Raw genomic sequence first — 21,262 nt, 5'->3', positions numbered from 1 at the left:
AATTTTTTCAAACTCAGTTTCTAGTTTCAACACTATTATATTATATGCGTCTACTGGCTTCTACCTTTTCCGCATTTCTTCAAATTCTAAACCATAACCAGCTTTCTAATATTATTTTAGTTTATAGCTTGAAAATATATTTTAAAATAGACGTTATATACATAATTTTGAAATTTCTAAACCCCAAAACTTACAATAATCACTTATATATTTGTTTTCTAACAAACAAAATGAAGTTTAGAACTAAAACAAACAATTTAATACCAAGTGAACGTAGCTTCACTTTTATGAGTGTAGCTGAATCGGTTTCTTGAAAGATAGATAAAAAAACCACCATTTTAAGTGTCTATTTGCATTTTCCAAATCAAAACCTTAACTTAAAAGCATTGACAAAGTCGCATCCTCCCAAAAAAAAATACAAAAAAACTATTTTTGAATTTATTTCCGTTATAAACGGCTTGTCAGTTCACTAATAAATTCCTACTATTCTAATCCAAAGTTACTTAAAAAATATTAAATTTCACAAAATTCATTAAAAAAATTATTTTTCAATATTTCAACTCTATTCAAAGTCAATAAAACCTTAAAATTATCAAAAAAAAAAAGTTTCAAATTACAATAAAAGATAAATATATATTTTGATTCTTAGAAAAACAGTTTAAAATTATAAAAAAGTATTAAAAATATATTTTTATTCTTGGCAAAATGTTAACGCGTTCTCAAAATCTTCTAAATACCCTTTCTAAACAAAATAATATACCAAATGTTTCTAAACTAAACACACAGTTCATATAATACCTCTAAATGTCTTATCGAGCGAGTTCTTGTTCAAATTTTTCTATTAAACTAAAGTTTGAAAAAACAATTCTAAACATCTTGATGTTGTCACTTAAGCTCAATTTCAAAATTATAATTATTCAGTTCACTTACATACACCAAAACAAATTCCGAATTGTTCCAAATCTTCTGAAAAAAATCGTTGACTATATAAAGTTATTGAACCAGTAAATTTCTTTGAAAAAAATTCTTTCTAAACTACAATCCCGAAATTCAAACCGACTAACTCCTAAATATAATATGAATTTAACCAAAATACTACCAGTTTTGAGAAAAAAATTATTATAAGTCGTTTTTGAAATAAAATACCTAAACATTTTTAAACTAAAAACTTAACCACCTTAAAAGTGTCTTTTCGAAACTTTTCCCCTTAATGAAGTATAAAGCAAACTCACATCTTAGAAAAGAATGCGTTTGCGTTACTTTGTTTTCGAAAAAAAAAAATGTATTTTTTCAGTCCATCATTTTGTAATGATCACTAAGTGTGAAAGCTTTTTATATTGCTTTTAAAGCTTTCACTTGTTTTCAAACAAATATATAGTATTGTTTTCTCATAAATAAACTCTTATAGCTTTTAAGCTTTCACTTGCTTTAAAATAATTATATTTTGTTTTTTTATTTTACTGAAAAATGAAGTTGTATATAGTTTTTTAATTGAAAGATGAAAGTTTAGCTGCTTAAAACTTTTTGAGCTTTTAAAGCTTTTACAGCTTTAAAACATGTATATTTATATTCTCACAAAGATTTCAGCATTAAAAAAAAATAATATGTTTATTTCCTGAGTAATTAGTTATTAAAAGATGAAAGCTTAACTTTTTTAAAGCTTTCACTTAAATCATATTTTTTGTACTAAAATCATTAACACGCTTTAACACTTTAGTTTGTTTAATTAGACGATACATTTAAAGTGTTTTTAATAATATTTTAAAATAATATTCTTTATAACGTTTTTATTTATTTTTAACCATACATTTTGTTAAATTTTCAAACCACTTGTAAATACAAAAACACTTATTCAACAATTTCTAACAAAAAAACTAAAATATTTAAAAAATATTGATGTGTATAGCAAACCAATTAAATGAATCTAATGTGCTAGCGTTGTTGTTGTTTAAATCGACAACGACACCATTTTTATAGAAAAAAAAACAATATTTTTTAAACCATTAGTATAAAATTCAAATTGAAATGTAAATTACGTAAACATAAATTAAAGATTAAAAATAAAATCATTTCAATAATATTTATTACGCTTCGAACTCCCAAAATTATATAAAAGTTAACCAATAATTGTATATATATATATATAAAATAGTAAAAAAAGTACCCAAATTACGCCCCACCCGACGTATTATTTGTTGAGGTTAGATAAAGTACGGAACACCACGCCGAAAAAGGAAATCTCAACAAATATTGTAAGACTGGCGCTAAAGATTTTTTATATGAAATTATTATATTAGTTGTACCTTACTTTCTAAGACAACACACATGTAAATCTCTACGTTTAGACGAATGCCTGGTAAAATCGAAGTGTCGGCGTCGGAAGTGTAGCAGCAGTTTTCAATGCGTGCGCACGAAATGGCGGCGCGCTGCTCGTGTTAACTTGCAACACACGACGAAACGACGCTTTGTAGACACAAACGTACCTACGCTTAGTAAATAATATGAATAACTGTTATAATTTGTAAAATTTGTTCAGTTACATAAATATTTCAAACTAACGGAATGCATAGAAAACTTGTATAATTCAATAATATTTGTGTGTTAGTTGTGTGTTGAAATAATTTAACGAATAACTCTTTTTTAACAAAACTCAATACAACAAGTAATAAACACTTTACGTACCTTTAAACAAATTTAATATATAATATATATATATATATACATACTTACATATATGAATATGATAAAACTGTGTATTTAAAAAACTGAAAATTATTTTAAGTGTAAAGAATGTACTCTAGTAGTTAAGGAGCGCAAGTATTTTAGCAACTAAAAAAATGTATATAAATATATAAAAAATATTTCATACAAACATACATACACATGTAGTAAACTATCGCGAAAACAAAAATTAAAATATATAAATTATAAAAGCAAAACCATAGAGAATTACAAAAACTCAAAAATTATAAGCATAGTGCATACTATATATACTTATATATATAAATATATTGCAGTAGTGAATTTTTTATTCTTGTCATAATTTTTGTACTTTTATAATAAAACTCAATTAGAAAAAACATTTTATTTCAACACAAATGGAGACATATACTAACAAACAAAGCGTAAATTTGTGTAAACTTTCGAAAATCAAATACAAAAAGCGACACAATCACTTCAAAAAATAAAAAATACACTGAAAAAAAGAAACACTAAAATTACTTAAGTTCTCTTAAATGTGCGTAGAAATTTAAAAAAAAAATGCATATTTTATTATAAAAAATTATAATTATATAGTAAAAGCTATATACTATATATATAAATTTATTTAAGCAATTTTTCATATTTTTATAAAAGTAAAAAAACATAATTTGCTGCTTATACTGGGTCTGGTGAGCAATTTAATTTAAAAAGAAAACAATTTATATGAATTAACCGCTGCCAATTTCAGTTTATTACTTCAAATAGTAGTGCAAATAAAAAACAGAACACAAAAAACAAAAAACAAAAAGTTTAAAGAAAAAATATTTATTTGTTTTTGGGATGAAAAACTAGCGGCAAGAGATGGGTAGAGTTCTGCTTACAAATAAAAAAAATGTATAGAAATATAAAAATTGAAAGTAACTGCATAAAAACAACTACACACAAGCAAATAACCACAAACAAATTTTTTCAAGCAAAAAATAATAATTAATAAATAACTATATCAACAAAAACAGACACTCAAAATTTTCAAAAGTTTGTCTCCAAATGCGAAGAGTTGAAACAAGCAGTAAGCAAGCATGTAGGCATAGCTGAATGTAAGCAGTAACTGTTAAGCAGCTTAGCAACTAATGGGCCTGTAAAGTGAAAAATAATAACATATTTTTTTAATTTTATAAACGAGTGAAATGTCAAATATAAACACAAAAACAAAAATAATACAACAACTTAACTAAGCAACACACAATTATCTAAACTCCATAACGGAAACTGCAAATTGTCTACCAGAAAGTATTAACTAGAAACTGAAAAAGTAGCAGCAAACAAAAAACCACAAAAAAAAAACATAAAAAATTTTAAATATTAAAAAACTAAATATAATTTATAAATAAAAATATATATATATTATAATTAATTTTTAAAAATTAAAAAAATTAATTATAATTAAACAAATTAATTATAATTTTTTTCTATACAAACAAAGCAAGCAGGAAATGAAATTTGAAATTTGCAATATATGTTTGGAGTATGTTGAGCTGGCAACACACACACGCCTACACGTATACAGTGAAAAATGCAACAGTGTATAACAATAAGTAATGTAATTAACTAAAAAAAAACTTGCATATCAGTAAAAACAATAATATTTCATAATATTTGTACTACTACAATGTAAGGTTATAACCAAAAAAAAAAAAAAAACAACAAATATACATAAATTAATTAAACAGAAAATACACGCAAAAACTTCAAATAAAATATTATAACTGTATAACACAGTAATCTATTTAGCTAAGTGCAGCTGTACCTATACAATTTTTGCATAACTACTTATATGTATGTATGTAGTTTCTAGCTGTAAGGTCACATGTCAAGTTTATAGCAAAATGTAAAACAAGCAGAAAAATAGAAAAAATTGGCAAAATTTTAAATATTCCATTTTTAACATTTTTCGAAATCTCTACGTATTTTTTTCAAATACAAAATTGCTAAACTCCAAAAAAAAGCAAAAACAATTCTCAATTCTGAATGTTTTCAAGCCGTTTTTTGTCTCTTTTATACCTTGCATGTAAATTCCAATAATAATTACGCTTATATTACATATGTATGTGTATGTAAATACGTATAACAGTACAATATTATGTGCGTTTGCTTACGAATATACCTGTGTATTAAATATAAATATTCATATGTAACCAATATTCACTAATAAATACCCAAAGCAAATACCGAATAATCAATTAATCCAAAATGCAACCCTGCAACTGCATGCAAAATACATTATTACACATACATACATTTAAATTAACCGACTTAGTGCTTAGAGCATTGATATTTCGCTGTGGTCCAATTTACCACCTGAAAGTATGCAAAGTGAAATTTAAAATTTACAAAGCAATTACATACAATTTCGGCTTATATATGACACAATATAATTTTTGTTTAACCAAAAAACATAAAGAAACGGCTTGACAAGGGTTAACGCAGTATTTGTAAATGATATAGAAAGCTCTAAGTTGTTCCAAAGCTTCGTAATGTAAATCCAACTGGACTTTAAGTATTTGAATAGCTAACTCAAACCGTAAAGCTTTTCGAGCTTTCATTTTCTAAATCTTTTCTTTTTTCTACTTTTTTTTACATAAAATTTTTATTAGTAAAAACATTTTAATAAATAATATAACTATATTATGTTATTAATAAACTTTTTCTAAATATTTAAGAATTTTTAAAATTCTAATTCAGAAAATTATTTCTTTTTTATTCATCCCTTTTTATACAATACAAATATGTAAGCTTTTTTGGCCCACTTCTAATAAATTTAAAAGTTTTAATATTCATCTGCGAATCAGACTTTTGACCAATCGACTCCCACTTAGTTGAAAGCTTTCGAATACGTTAAATCAAAATGAAAACAAAACTTTTATTTGGTAACAGAAATTTTCAATTAACTTGATGCTTTATTAAACTTAAAAAAGCTTTGTAAAAGGTTTTGATCGATCGAAACCTACATACATAGGCGAAAGCTTTTGAATACTTTACAATAAAAGGTGCAGAAAAACAAATTTTCAATTAGCTTGAACTTTTTAGAAGAAGCGTTTTGTTTGTCAATTGAACCTTATATAGGTGAAAGCTTTCGAGTACCTTATAATAAAAAGTACACACAATATATATGTTAGAAAAAAATTTAAAAAACTGGCTTCTACTATAAACTTTCAAGGAAGTGCTTTCATAAACTATAGCTAAGAAAGCTACCTAAGCTAATTATCCTTTTCGCGATTCAGTTCCATTTATAGCCGAAATTATTTGAAATTCTTTTTACAGAAAATTTTTCATTTTCTGTTTTTTAATCATGCTTTATATCTAAACCTTTATATTGAATTTTTTTAAAGCGTTGCTTAATATTTCAAAAACTTTCAAATTCAATATAAAAACTTATTTCAACCGAAAGCTTTTTATTTAATCTTTACGAAAAAGTTTACTTAAATCTTTTTTTAAACTTTTCAAATTAAATATGAAAGCTCTTTCAATCGAAAGCTCGAAATAAAATTCCCTCAAAGCTTCTTTAAAAGTCCAGTTTTGCAGATTTGTACATATAACATTGTATATAACAGTAATTGAATGCTTGGTCGGACAATTAAAAAATAGGAAAAAATTATTGATGTAATGAATACTCGGTAATAAGTGCGTAAGCTTACCGAAAAAAAACTTTTGTTACCGAAAATATGCAGTTACAAGCGAGCTAAATAGCATGTAAAAGTAGATAAATGTAATAATCTCGCGTTCAACTTGTATAAATAGTACGGCAATAATGAGACGACGAAGCACGAACTGGAGAGAGCGCGGTCAATGTTTGCTTTGAAGTAAATTAAAACGGTAAAACCAAAATTAAAACACTAAATAAAGTTAAAATAATGCTCAATAGCAAAATATATTAGTTGAAACAATCAGAATTCGAGGTAAAAACAAAACATTAAAATAATATATTATATTTAAAGTGCATAGCAACAAAAATAATGGCAAAATCCAAAATATCTAAGCATAAAACATACACACCTACAAACATACAGCAAACAATAAGATATGTAGCAATTCATATGAGATATTTTTAATTACTTCAGGTACCTTTTTTGTACATGTATGTGTATGTTTATATAAAATGCTCTAAAGTACCTGGTTCTCTTACATAAATGTCGCACAATTAATTGAGAATTAATATTTATTAATAAAAGATAAAAGTTACGCTTTACCTGCTGGAATAAAATATTTCTATGTATTTATTTGAGGCAAATAAAAATACTGTACATAAAATTATTATGTTAATTAATGTTATGTAATGTTATGTTGTATTATGTTATGTTTTGTTAAGTTATGATATGTTGTGTTGTGTTTTATTTTGTTGTGTTATGTTATGTTTTGTTAAGTTAAGTTATGTTATGTTGCATTATGTTATGTTAGGTTATGTTATGTTAACTTATGCTATGCTATGTTATGTCAAGCTATGTTTGTTTCCCTTACTTTTAACAGTCTAGAAGTTTTGCTTTTCTTGAATTCATTTAGAGAGCTTTAATTTTTAATGTTTCTATTAAGTTTTTTGAATGCTTTTATATATAAAATAAATAAAAAAATATTTGGCCAGACATAAAGCAGCGAAAGGTGCACATTCTTGATCTGAACTCGTTTAAGATTAAAATTGTTGACAAAGAAAGACGATTTCTAAAGTTCAAGTGAAATCAAAGTATTTCAGCGTTGCCAGCAGTTAAAATATTTGCCAATTTTTATTAATTTTTTTCGAAAAAAAGCAACTTAAATATTAAACTAATGCTCTAAAATACAGTTGTTGTACAAAAAATAAATGTTCAATAAGTTACACAATGTAAACATAACCTAACAATATTATAACCACTTAAATGCGACATTTTTATACATTTATACGACTATATATGTGTGTGTTAAATGCCAAACGAAAATAGTGATCATCTGTTTGTGAATATTCTTTGAAAAATCTACGTGTGAATCCTTTTGTAAAATTTCAAGTTAATAAAATAAAAAATAAAATCGTAAGCACTGCAGCAAATTCGAATATTGGCAAAAGAAAAAATATTATATATATTTTTTCGTTTTTTTATCTTTTTCAATTTTCAAATAAAAAACGTAATCTAACAAAGAGAACTTTTAAAATGTTTACTATTAGCATGTAAAATTTGTAGATTTTTTATTCGCATTTCTATTTGGCATACAAACATACATAAATGTAAATTATGAATATATATATTTGTATTTGCAAATATGCAACTTAACTGAATATATCAAAAGAAAGAAGAAAAAAATCAATAATTAACAATATAAAAAACTTAAATTTAAATAAACACACTGATAAAAATACTTACTATACACATACACTGAGAAGAAAACACATACAAATTGTACTTATGAAGAATATTGTAAAAAATAAATTAAAATAAAAAATATGTATGTAATAAAGTAATGCAAAAATGTGTATATTAAAAGTGTTTTTATACTAATTATTTTTATAATTGGCAAAACAAGTTTTTTACGTGATTTTTATACTAAACAAATACAATTTATTTGAATTTAAAAATATAGAAATGAAAACTAAATTCAACAACTGTAGGCAACTAACTGAAAACTTATACTCAATTCAAGTAGAAATCATGCAAAGCAATTGATATTGAAAACAAACAAAAAAATAATAATAATTGCAAGAATAAAAAAATATATAAAAATTACAGTTATCGCACTGAAATGAAAATAAAAATTAAAAACGCTCATATTTGAAAGATTAAGCTAAGAGCACACGCTACTGAGTTTCCCCAAAAAAAAGAGTTCCAAATTCGGCCATAAACTGTAAAAATCACAAAAACAGTTGCAAAAGCAAAAGCAAATGTGCTTCACTATTTTTCAACAGAAGTCAAAAAATTTCGCTCAGTGTATACATGTTATAAAAAACAGCTGTACTGCAATTCTTTACTAAGAATTTCACTGCAAGAAAAAAGGTACTTAAAAGCTTTTCTGTTCGCCGAGCAAGTAACAAGCAACAACAGAAATATTTTGCAAAAACAAATGTGCTGGACACGAAACATTTTGTACGACTATAACTGTAAAATGACAAAAGGATTGATTTGTGAGCAGGCCCTATCGGATATTGACTGTGTACTGGAAAGTTGTAATGGGAAAATACAAAAATTTTACTATGAAAATTATACAAAATAACAGAACGATTTGCTATAAACTTCAAAAATCATTAATTTTTACTTTTGTTATTGTTGTAATATATTATATATATATATAATACATATATTTCATATATTACTGTTTTGAATTTATTGAGAATTTAGGAACTGATTTTAGAAATGGCATTTTTTTAAGTGTAACTTTAAACTCTACTCTTTAAGTAAATGCCATCTTCTATTCATCACAACTCTGCTAGCCGTTTGAGCAGTGATCGCTTGTAAAATAAATTACATGCGATCACAAAAACAAAATTTTACAGAGAATACTTCTGCGTTTAGCTTATTAAAGCGACATAAAGTAGTATAACCTCACTTTCTTAATCTCTTTGATCAATGGCGGTTGTCTGTTCGATACACCATTCTTCAAATTTTGCCAATAAGAAGGCAAATTCAAATTATTTTCAAGAGCAAAAATTCAAGTGAAATCTTCCATAAGCGAACACTGGCGGGACCAGCATTACTGTACGGTTAATAGAGTTGTCTGCTTAATTGGTTGTTCTTAATAAACATAAAAAAATGTTGAGACCAGTCAATGTGCACAATTAATGAAGATGTCCGCTTAATAGAGCTTTGAAGTAGATTCACTTTTTGTTCTTGCTCTTTTTCCCATATTTTTTTTTTATTATCTTGTTTTTTTGCACTAAACTGTTTTTGACTTTTTTTTTAGACTAAACAGTTTTTATTGCTGCATTTTTTATTTAAATTGTACCAAATTCTGCAAAACTTAAAACATAATAATTCGAATAGCGAAGAAAATACAAAACGCAAGTAATGATAACAAGTAAAACTCTCAGATTACTCCCACCAAATAAATTTTGCATACGAAAACCGAAATAAAAATAAAAAATAATAATAGTAACTGTAAATGAGAGCCAAATCGCTGCTGCACTGCAAATTAGAATCACAATGCATGCAGTGTTAAAAATTCCAAAAATTTTAAAAATAAAAAATTAACAAACGCTCCTAAATATGAACAACATTTTGAATGATAAAGCTTACAAAAACAACCAAACAACAGCTTATTTTCAAATTTATAGAGTACTCTTCATACCCAAGCAACTTTACACGAACAACTGTAGAAAAAGAAAGAGAATAAAATGTAATTAAAATAAATTCCACAATCCGCGAGTTGTAGAAAATTAATGCTCATTTTAATTAAACTTTGGTGTATATAATTTAGTATTAAATTTACTATAATTTTTTAAAGCAAAAAGAAAATGACAACCGTAGTAAAATGGTAAAAAAGTAGCTGAAATGCAAAACAAAAACAAAAACAAATTTATATATATTTAACTTAAATGTAATGTAAGAGAAAAAACAATTAAATCTTACAGGCGCTACAATATGTACATGACTAATTAATGGAAAACAAATTAAGCAAGCATTAAATTTAAATAACAGCAAAGTAAAAAACGAAAAAAACCAAAACACTAAAAAGAAATAAAACGCAAATGTGTTTGAAATCAACACGATCATGTAGTCAAACGTCATTGTCAGAACCCAAATACCCGAAGAGCGGCAACGCGCGAGGAATTCAACTTTTTCATACCAAATCATCAGCAGCAATTGCAAAAACAACATTTTCATATTTGAAAAATCAAAAAATGCGCAGAATTGTGAAGAACACTACGCATATTCCAAAGTCTAGCGGCATTTCCAACCTCTAAGCTAACTCTAGTCACTAGAGCTATTTAGTAAGCGTCTTAAAGAGAGAAACAAACATTAGCAGAATTTACTACAAAGAATTTATTACAAAAGTACAGTTAAAGTAAAATTCTGTAAATGCATATTTTGAAATACGTAATTTTTTCAATAATTTTATATTTTAGAAAACATTTTAGCTACTTTTCGATACCAACTTTATATATACATACATTTGTAGATAAATCCGAATATAGGTTAGTTTTTCATGAAGATACTTATTTTTTTTTTAAGATACTACACTCGCACATTCGAAAAAAAGCATTTTCTAAACTTACTTTAACGAGCATTATAATTCGACTTTTACCCTAGAAGGTTGCAGAAATAAATATAATAGCAGTATGACAAAAGTTTGCAAATTATTTTATTTATGCAACCTGCTATGGTAGTGTTGCTATAATAAGCAAAAAAAAAAACAAACATTCATACATTTGGCAAAAACAAACACTGAGCAAAATAGACCAGCATAAATAAATAAGAATAAGCAAACAATGTGAAAAACAAAAGAAATTAAAATACTTATATAAATAAAACATTGAATGCAACACTTAAGAATTTCGTAAATGTAATTGTATTCAGATTTCTCAACATAAAATAAAAATACAAAAAAAAAAAATAATATAAAATAACATAAAACAAAAATGAATAAAAATAAAAACTATATATTATATATGAGCATATAATTATATATACATATGTATGATCTGATCCATATAAGTAACAAGTAATAAAAATAAAGGATTGAGTTATTTAATTACAACTGTTATTTGCATTTTTAATTATTCGGTAAATTGCGGAACGGTACTGTACAATTTTTCACAAGTTAAATACATACATACACATATTTATGTACATAGGTAGCGAAAGCATTCGGTTCAAAAATTACCATTACAACTTACAACAAATCTACCCACATGCGTAAAAACCCTAATTATGTATTGAGCTACATATCTGTGTGTTTGTATGCAGGTTAGTATACATTTTGTTGGTACATATATTTCCAAGTATACGAGCATATGCTCGAGTACCCCGCAGATATGACGGTTTGGCATTCTGAACAACCATCTGCTGCAAATATTGCAAAAAAGGTACTTTAGGTTATGCCTGAATACTTGAAATGAATGCGAAACATACCAAATCGACCAGTGTAAATAAAAAATTATATAAATTATATTAATTAATATTTTCAACACATTGGATAAAGCATAAATATTCTTGCTTTTTATATAATATATAATTTATATAATTTTTTTTATACACAAGCCTCATTAAAACTGCTGGTACGTTAAGGGTTAATAACATCTGATCAAATTTAAGCCGGACTTTTAAAAAACAACCATTTTACGTATTTTAATACAAATCTTTATTATCGCCTTGAAAATACTCTCCTTTTGCACCAATACAAGCATGCCAACGCTTAATCCAATTTTCCATACACTTGTTATAAGACTTGTCTGGGATGGCCATCAGTGCCTTCAGCGAATGACTTTGGATGGCTTCAATGGACTCATGACGCGTTCCCCGTAGCATATTTTTCAGTTTCGAAAACAGAAAAAAGTCGAAGGGAGCCAAATCTGGCGAATACGGTGGCTGAGCGATGACTCTCGTTTCGTGTTTGGCCAAAAAGTCGAGCACCGTTATGTTAGAATGTAACGGCGTATTATCGTGGTGTAAAATCCATGAATTTTCCGCCCACAAATCCGGTCGTTCACGACAAATTGCTTCATGTAGACGCCTCAAAACGGCCAGGTAGTATTCCTTATTGACCGTTTGACCCTGTGGAATGAATTCATGATGAACCACACCGCGGTAATCAAAGAAAACGATGAGCATCACCTTTATTTTGGACCGACTTTGACGTTGTTTTTTCGGTTTCGGCTCATTATTGGTGCTCTTTTCGGTAGATTGTTCGACAGCTTCGACGTCATATTCATAAACCCATGCCACGTCCCCAGTAACTATGCGTTTAATGAATGTATGGTCCTCAGCTACATTGTCAAGCATCTCTCTTGCCACCTCTACTCTACGTCGTTTTTGCAAAAGATTCATCTCTTTTGGTACGAGTGTATCATTAACACGCTTCATACCTAAAACATTAATCAAAATTTGTTGAGCCGATCCATAAGAGATGTTGAGATCCTCTGCTATCTCTCTGATGCCTACCCGACGATTTTCGAGCACTGTTTCTGTAACTTTATCGACGTTATTGTCATTAACAGAGGTGGATGGACGACACGCATGAGGCAGGTTTTCGATGACTTCACGACCTTCGCTGAATGCTTTGTGCCACGCAAATACTTGTGATCGTGATAAAGTGTACTCCCCAAAACACTTCTGCAACATTTTAAATGATTCCGTAGCCGTGATTTCATTGGCAACACAACATTTCAAGCAAGCCCGTTGTTCAATTCTTTTTTCCATGGTAAAAATTGCCAAACTTTCTGGGTCGCAAACAAACAACTGTCAAACACGTAATAATTGACATAGAATATCAAGTTTTAACGGACATAAAATAGGTTTCACTTATCGAGGAAAAATCTTTTATCGTTTCGGTTTTCGCGCGTAGTTTAAATGGACCAGTCTGGGTCAAATTTGATCAGATGATATTTATTTTCTTACATTCCTGCATTCGTATCTACACGGCTGTATTTATTTACCTTCTATGAATTGTTAATTTGGCGTTGCCGTATAATAAACATATAAATAACCTAAACTGTAGCTTTCCTGATTAAAGTCAAAATTATTTAGTACCAAAATCTTTTTATATTTGATATAGTTATCACGCTAAATTTAATATTTCTAGTAAGTTCATAAGCTTGCTGTACTCAAGAAAACATCCTAACGTATAGCATACTCCAAAATATCTATAAATGTTTTAGAATAACTGTACATTACAAAGTAATTTATAAGCAATTACGATACTCAAATTCTTTTGTAAGCAAAAAGTTTAAATTTTACTAATATAATAAACTTGTTGGTGTTTATATTTGTGTAAACGCGTTAAATATATAGATTACTTACAATTTCATTATTGTATTCAGCAATTCAGCGAACTTCAAGGCATCTGGCATCACGCTTCGCCATATTTGTTTAATATGGTAGTAGCACACAGCAACCCTGGTGGCGTCGTTCGCGCCTGTTCGGTCTTTCAACGTCGTTATATGGTCGGCATTTTTCACTACTTCATCAAGATCTTAAGAGGAAGGAGGAAAAGCAAAAAATTTGCACCGATTAATTTAACAAAGTGCGGCATCGGTGGTTTCAAATTTGTATCTCTATTTAACTGCAACTAAGTAAAAAACTAAGCATCAAATATGTCTGACGAAAAGAAGGTAAGTTTGTGCATCTGCTGAAGCTAAAAAATGTGGAAAAGTATAACTGGGATCGTTCAAAATACAAGAAACAAAGTGTACTTCTGTCAAAAGTGTGCGAACTAAATAGAAAAAAAATGTGTATGACGCCGACAACATGGCGCGGTATGTGCGGATTTAGGCGCTTATACTGTGAAATATACTCGTATTAAACATTAAAGCGAAATCAGAAATTTGTTTGTCTATACGCACACCTTGTCTAGAGCCTGTTTCTGACTTAATTTGTTAACTAAATTTGTGCTGGAAGAACCTGGCTTTGACCTAACCTTAAATTAGCTTTGTTTTATCATTTGACTGCCCAGAGTTCTCCGTCCGTGCTATCATGACGGCAGGCAACGCGGTATCAAAAAAAATATATACATGAACGCTTAGTGGTACCACTAAATTTGCAATTGTGATTTAAAAGGTATATTTTGGATCGACTGCACAAATATGAAATGCAAGCCCTTCTATATGGTTGCACAGTGGAGCAATCGTTTAAAAGTTGCAAAATTTTGCATCCAGACTTTATAATTTTTTAATAACTACTTGTAATATAATAGCTGAAAAAAACTAATTTATATTTCATTATCTCTTATTTCCAGGGAGAAACAGAGCACATCAATCTGAAAGTGTTGGGACAAGACAATGCCGTCGTTCAGTTCAAAATAAAGAAGCATACACCTTTAAGAAAGCTTATGAATGCATATTGCGACAGAGCGGTAAGTCAATGAAATTTAAATTTACTTATAGTATGGAAATACTAATTACTTGATTGTTTGCTTGCAGGGTCTGTCGATGCAAGTAGTACGGTTTCGCTTTGATGGTCAGCCAATAAATGAAAATGATACACCAACATCATTGGAGATGGAGGAAGGCGACACCATTGAAGTATATCAACAACAGACGGGAGGTCGAAATTAATTTTGAAATTAACCAAGAAAATCTATAATAAACAAAAACTTAAATATTACAAAAAAAAAAATCAATTTAATAATACATGCAGAAATGATAAGAAGTTAAAATAAGTGTCATCCAAAATATGCTGAAAAATACTATCTGAGCAGCAAAAATCCCTCTCAAACACAAAATATGCTGCTCAAAATTGAATCGGCTCACATTTCACAATTACAGTTTGAATCAAGAAGTCGTTGATCATGTGCGAGACGAAATCCAAAGCCGCTCAAGAGTGCTTGCAACAGAATGGATCACATCATCCATTTATAAATTTTACATTTTCTAATACTTTAACTTAACGATTATTTAATAAGCAGTTTGTATCGAATTACTTTTAATTTATTAATGGAAACTAAAGAAAGCATTTATTATTAGCCAGACAAAACCTTTCTCATTATTTCAAAAATCCTTGCCGAGTAGAATATGTTGCAGTAGACGCGAGCGGTGCGGAACTTACGAGTTTGGTCACATATCTTGGTTTGTTTTTAATGCAAACGAATCGGTTGAAGATACAGACGAATGAACGGCAGGTTTAATTTACATAAGTGAATTTTTAGATCATATAACTGTATTAAACAAATTATAAAAATATACTTATGAGTACATAAACAAAACTGCCTACATGTTTCATTATTGAGAATGGTTTTTACGATGACTTCAGTTAACAAAATATTTATGTATATATACATATGTTAGACGTGTCTATAGTGGTGGTGGTTGGTACGAAAATATTCGGTCATTTTGTACCACTGTGCGTTTGTGAGTCATTGCTGTGAGTAGTGCTTGTACAGTTGCTTCAAAACATGTTCCTTAGAATGTTCAAGAACAATGATCATTTGCGCCACCTATCGTATGCTTGAAATAACGTACTTCTAACCTAACCATCCTAGTGGGACCACCAATATTTCAAACAATAATTCACGAATTTATATTTAATGGAGAAATTAGTCATAAGTACATATGTACATATGGATCTCTTAACTGAATTTATATTATCTGAACAGGAGCGGCTTCAGATTAATAACCGGGCATTTTTCATTATACCCTGAATAGGGTATATTAAATTTGCCACCAAGTTTGTAACACCCAGAAACATCAGAGAACCTGAAGCATAAAGCTACCTTACAAACTGAGCGATCAAAGTGGATTGTTGTCCAAGGCAACGGTATAATCTTCGAAGAAATTGTTCAGATCGTACCACTATAGCATATAGCTGTCATACAAAGTGACAAATCAAAATCAAGTTCTTGTATGGAGCCTTTTGTAACTGTGGAGGGTATTTTAGCTTCTGTGCAACATTTTCTATTTTTTTATTAAAACGTTATTTTCTAGAAGTATTTGGGATTTCAAAAGATTTATTATATTATATAACATTATATATATTTATACAATACCTCTTCATCACGGCGTGTGTCACAATTTCAAAGCAAACGATAATGATTTTGAATCTGGGTATAATTTTTTTAGGGCCCCGTCCGTTTATTGAATTTAGAGCGATTCAAAACTTACATGATTATTGTAAACACTTAGTATATGTTTGTTAGCGTACAATTCTACTATGCTAAGAGTATACATACATACATGTGTAAAAATATTGCACTATGTGCTATTGATAAACGTTTGCCTTTTGCCCGACAGCAAAGCTCGGCCTCCTTCATTCAATACAATCATAAGTTGTATTACAATAAATATTTTGATTTTGTTGATTTGCATACGTGTTCTATTAATTTCGTTAGCAATAGTTTTTACCTTCTGAAAATAAAACATTTAACATCAAAATATGCATTAATCAAGAGCTCCAAATATTAGTATTGCAAAGCAGCATATACATATTTTGCAATTCACTTTCTATAATAAGAACTGCAGAGCTAAGTAGAATTACTAAGCTGAGTATATTCCTAAAACTTCTATATTGCAGAACCAAATGATTAGGTAAAGCCGCTTAGAGCTTCGAATCGGTTTTGGTTTTAGCCTTGTCTTTAACTTCGATAATTTTTTTCATATGCTTTTTGCCCGCCAAATGTTGTTGTAACGCTGCTACATGACACATGGACATATTACAGCACTCACAATAATAGGAGCCGCTTGGTGTGCGATACATTGAGAAATCTGTACTTGGGTTACTTTTTTTAAGGCTTTCTAGTATCGTATCTTCGGTTTTAACCAATACAACTGGCGCACTGGATACAACTGGACTTTGTTCAAGCGACTCGTCCAAGCATAAAGTTTTCAACTTTTTTTTGTGTTTTATGCCTTTTAAATGCATTGACATCTGCACCTCAGACGTAACATTAATTTTACATATTTCACAGCGCAGGGATAAAGGTTTTACTTTGAGTGTTTCACCGGTGGACACTGAAATTTTGTCGATAGAGCTAGCCACAATGTTTTCTGGCGCAGATGTTTGCATAGCAGTAGTGTCGGCAGTGGACACAACGTTGATAGTTGTCTCATCGGTTTGTTGCTTAAATAATTCACCTATACCAAAACGATTATCATTATCGGTTTTTGGTATAAATTTCGTACCAGTTCGAATCCATTTATTTTCAGCATTATAATAACCAGATCCGGATGGTTGTGATATTTTGCTAACGACCAGTTTATGTTTGCGACCCGCATAATGTTGGCTTGCATGTGCCAAAGAACCGAATTTCAAATCACACACTTCACAATAGAAAGTATCTGGTCCGCATGGACCGTCCTTAATGAATCGTTTCACTGTCGGCGCAGTTAGTCCTTTTTCAATATAGTTTATTTTTAACCAATTTGTTATATGACGATCATGTTGTTTAGATTCGTAATGATCTTTGGCACTTTTTGACGAATTCATTTGTACGCCACACAACGTGCAATGTAGCGGATGCAACAATTTGTTCAAATCTTCCGGATAGCTAACATCCCGACCGTAAAATATGACTAACTGGCCATTTGTGGGAGTTTCTGTCACAACGTCCTTGCTGCCGGGACCCACATCATATTTACGTTTTAGTGGTTTTGGGGGCGTAATCGGTGCGCTGTTTGTACCTTGTAAACCTGGAGGAATATATCTATTAACATTTTGATATTGATTGTCAGTCTCCATAGTTTGCAGTTGACCCTCATTGGAAAATGGCACTAGCGTTGTTGTGGGTATTCCGTGAGATATTGTTGGGATGTGATAACCAGCCAAAAATTCGTAGCTCATCTTAAAAGTTTCATCAATATGATTTCAGGTGAATTATTTACTATTTTTAAACAACGATTACCACACAGGCTGCAATGTTTTGAAATATAATAGAAGAGTTGCCATGGCAATAGTAAATTATGTAAACCAATATACACTGTGATATGAAGGCGATATTTTGCAAATTTTGTTTGTAGTCTTTTTGTATAAAATATTGTGCTTTCTACTATTTCTGATATGTAATTTGGAAATAGTCGTTTTTAAAGGTTCAGCTCATTAACATTTTTCTTTATTATTTCTGTTTTATTTCTAAAAATTTTAAAGAGGAGAAATGCATCGTTGTTGTTGAACTAGATTCCATACTTGTCATAAACAGCTGATACCGCGGATTGTTTCACAAACAAAAATGATAAAACGTTTACGAGTTAATTTCTCAATAATTTTGTATTTTTTAACGTGAAGAAAAATAATTATAACTTGTTTAACTAATTGGCGAAAATGGATGATGACGATGTCGGTGTGCACCGCCTTGAAGGCTCCACCGGTAACGTTCGTGGAGGACTTGTAATTAAAAAACTAAAAGAGGAGGGTGGTGATACTAAATTCAAAGTGCCCAAACCGTCCATACTAGGTTTAGATCGTTTAGCAGCGCAACGTCGTAAAGAGCGAGATGATGCACAACGATTGATATCCTTTAAGGATAATGAAAATGATGAAGATGACCACAAAGGTGGGGTATCTGCTACATCCGCTGGTGATGAATTTGCTTTCAAAAAGCCTGACACCAATAATCTACATAAGATACCAAGGCAGTTAAGGGAACCAAAAGTGGAGACACCTTCACATACCGGTGGTGTGTCTGACGAGGCGCGAGAACGTTTACGTGAGCATGTTAAACGGGATAGAGAGCGCACTACTAAAGGAGGAATGCGTTATTCCACAAGTGACGACAGTAAACGAAACAACAGAGATCGTTCATCTTCAAGTCGTGATCGAGATCGCGATAGAGTTCGTCGTCGCGATAGAGATAGACCAAGAGAGTATGAGCGTGATCGCAACCGTGGCAGATATCAGGATAAAGACAGAAATAGAGACAAAGAACGTCGAGATCGTAGCAGAGATAATTCAGAACGTGGTAATCGTGGAGATGCATTTTCGGCTCGTAGCGAGGAGCACACACCGCGTTTTAAGGATGAGCCACGCACACCTATGGACGTGTCCGTGAGTGGTAGTGCCTGGGATGACGACGACAATGATCGACCTTCACAGACAAAAAAATCTTCTTGGGATTTTCCAACGCCCAAGTCGTATGCCAGTTCAGAACGCTCCGACTGGTCTGTTAGAAGTAGCAGTAGCAGTGGCATTGGCACTAGCAGTTCTCGTGGTCGTTCTCGTCAAGAACGAGAAGATGATACGCCAAGACCGACACCTGCCCACAACTACAATGTTTGGGCAAATGACCGCAAGCGCTCTGGTGCTACACCCGCAACTGGACGGAGTAATCGGCAACCATGGGGTGAAAGTGAAGAAGATCGAGACATGTGGGAAGAAGAGCAACGCCGCCTAGATCGTGAATGGTATAACATTGATGAAGGTTACGATGATGAAAATAATCCATTCTCAGGTGCCAATGCAGACTACTTTAGGTAAGTGAATGCATACATTTATAAACGTATATATTGTACGAGTACCATATACTCATACTAAATAACTTGCTACTTACAGAAAACGTGAAGAAATAATTGAACAAAAGCGTACGAAACGTATTAGCGCACAACAGCGCCAAATTAACAAGGATAATGAATTATGGGAGCGCAACCGTATGCTTACGTCAGGCGTAGTAATGTCCATAAATGTAAATGAAGATTTCGATGAGGAGGCACTAGAGCGTGTCCATTTGTTGGTGCATCATATCATTCCACCGTTCCTTGATGGACGAATCGTATTCACCAAGCAGCCAGAACCCGTTATACCCGTCAAAGATCCAACCTCTGACATGGCTTTAATTGCACGTAAAGGCAGCAACTTGGTACGTGTTTACCGCGAACAAAAGGAACGCCGAAAGGCGCAAAAGAAACACTGGGAGTTGGGCGGTACCAAATTGGGTAACATAATGGGTATTGAGAAAAAGGTCGATGAGGAGGATGCCAAGTTCGATAAGGACACAGATACGGCAGACTATAGACGTGATCAAAAATTCGCCGAACACATGCGTGACCAAGATTCTGGTGGTAAAAGTGATTTCGCACGCAAAAAGACAATATCTGAGCAGCGTAGATTTTTACCCGTATTTGCTGTACGCCAAGAGCTGCTGAATGTAATTCGGGAAAACTCGGTTGTAATTATTGTGGGTGAAACGGGTAGCGGCAAAACTACACAATTGACACAGTATTTGCACGAAGACGGTTATAGCAACTTTGGCATGATAGGTTGCACGCAGCCGCGTCGTGTTGCAGCCATGTCTGTGGCGAAGCGTGTCTCAGACGAAATGGGCACCAAGTTGGGTGAGTTGCAATAACTTTAGTTTATGCATTACTTATTTTATTATATGTTTGTATTTTTATTATATTCTTATTTTTATTATTTAAAGGTGATGAAGTGGGTTATGCTATACGTTTTGAAGATTGCACTTCTGAGAAAACTGTTATCAAATATATGACCGACGGTATCTTATTGCGTGAAAGCTTACGTGATCCGGATTTGGATGGTTACTCTGCTATTATTATGGATGAAGCGCATGAACGTTCTCTCTCCACGGATGTGCTCTTCGGTTTGTTACGTGAGGTAAGTGCTTGCCAAAATTTTCAAAAGTGTCCATTTATTTTCAATAGCTATAAGTTTGAAAGCGATGCAATTTTATTGGCAACGAGAACCAATCTGTCTAGAATTAATCTAATTTGTGTGTGTGAAGTTGGTTTTTTTTACTTTTTTGGTTTTAAATATGGTGAGAACTTGACGATTGTTTTTACCAATCAAGACAAGATAACCCGAGAGGACGAAATTCATTGCATATAGAGATATTATAGAGATCAAATCGAAATCGAAAAGTAAGTTTTTAGATATAAGGGGTACCAACATCTAAGCTAGGATTTGTTTCGACATTTTTTTTAATACTCTACATTATACAGACACATTAA

The 21,262-nt window shown here is 30.6% G+C and overlaps 4 protein-coding genes across 4 annotated transcripts in view; 2 read left to right on the top strand and 2 right to left on the bottom strand.

The window, feature by feature from the left end:
• Nucleotides 1-11,994: 11,994 nt before the first annotated feature.
• LOC106618602 (protein GVQW3) lies at nt 11,995-13,326 on the bottom strand. The gene is made up of 2 exons (XM_014236402.3): nt 12,492-13,326; nt 11,995-12,431 (listed from the first exon to the last, which is right to left on the bottom strand). The coding sequence occupies exons 1-2, from the start codon at nt 13,074-13,076 to the stop codon at nt 12,006-12,008; spliced, it is 1,011 nt and encodes a 336-aa protein (XP_014091877.1). The 5' UTR covers nt 13,077-13,326; the 3' UTR covers nt 11,995-12,005.
• A 479-nt stretch (nt 13,327-13,805) lies between these two features.
• On the top strand, nt 13,806-15,576 carry Sumo (Small ubiquitin like modifier). The gene is made up of 3 exons (XM_014236403.3): nt 13,806-13,987; nt 14,611-14,727; nt 14,795-15,576. Exons 1-3 carry the CDS (start codon nt 13,970-13,972, stop codon nt 14,927-14,929), a joined length of 270 nt encoding a protein of 89 aa, XP_014091878.1. The 5' UTR covers nt 13,806-13,969; the 3' UTR covers nt 14,930-15,576.
• Nucleotides 15,577-16,402: 826 nt separating this feature from the next.
• On the bottom strand, nt 16,403-18,303 carry LOC106618595 (zinc finger matrin-type protein 3). The gene has a single exon (XM_014236394.3). The coding sequence runs from the start codon at nt 18,144-18,146 to the stop codon at nt 16,905-16,907; it is 1,242 nt and encodes a 413-aa protein (XP_014091869.2). The 5' UTR covers nt 18,147-18,303; the 3' UTR covers nt 16,403-16,904.
• A 188-nt stretch (nt 18,304-18,491) lies between these two features.
• Nucleotides 18,492-21,262, top strand: part of Prp16 (ATP-dependent RNA helicase l(1)G0007) — a 40,138-nt gene continuing 37,367 nt past the window's right edge. Inside the window, exons 1-3 of the mRNA XM_036368958.2 lie at nt 18,492-19,771; nt 19,851-20,629; nt 20,716-20,909. Of these exons, the coding sequence (XP_036224851.2) occupies nt 18,624-19,771; nt 19,851-20,629; nt 20,716-20,909 (2,121 nt within the window). The 5' untranslated portion in view covers nt 18,492-18,623. The remainder of the gene's footprint in view (nt 19,772-19,850; nt 20,630-20,715; nt 20,910-21,262) is intronic.

This window comes from Bactrocera oleae, chromosome 5 (genome assembly GCF_042242935.1).
Source record: "Bactrocera oleae isolate idBacOlea1 chromosome 5, idBacOlea1, whole genome shotgun sequence".
NCBI classification, from domain to species: Eukaryota; Metazoa; Arthropoda; class Insecta; order Diptera; family Tephritidae; genus Bactrocera; species Bactrocera oleae.
The sequence above is the reverse complement of the archived record's forward strand: the minus strand, read 5'-3'. Positions and strand labels throughout refer to the sequence as shown.

What these genes read in the sequence shown, in the direction of transcription:
- LOC106618602 (XM_014236402.3), bottom strand. Translation starts at nt 13,076, where the DNA reads ATGGAAAAAAGAATTGAACAACGGGCTTGCTTGAAATGTTGTGTTGCC. An exon ending in AAAGTCGGTCCAAAATAAAG is followed by an intron (nt 12,432 to 12,491) that starts GTGATGCTCATC and finishes TTCATTCCACAG; the next exon opens with GGTCAAACGGTCAATAAGGA.
- Sumo (XM_014236403.3), top strand. An exon ending in ATGCATATTGCGACAGAGCG is followed by an intron (nt 14,728 to 14,794) that starts GTAAGTCAATGA and finishes GTTTGCTTGCAG; the next exon opens with GGTCTGTCGATGCAAGTAGT.
- LOC106618595 (XM_014236394.3), bottom strand. Translation starts at nt 18,146, where the DNA reads ATGAGCTACGAATTTTTGGCTGGTTATCACATCCCAACAATATCTCAC.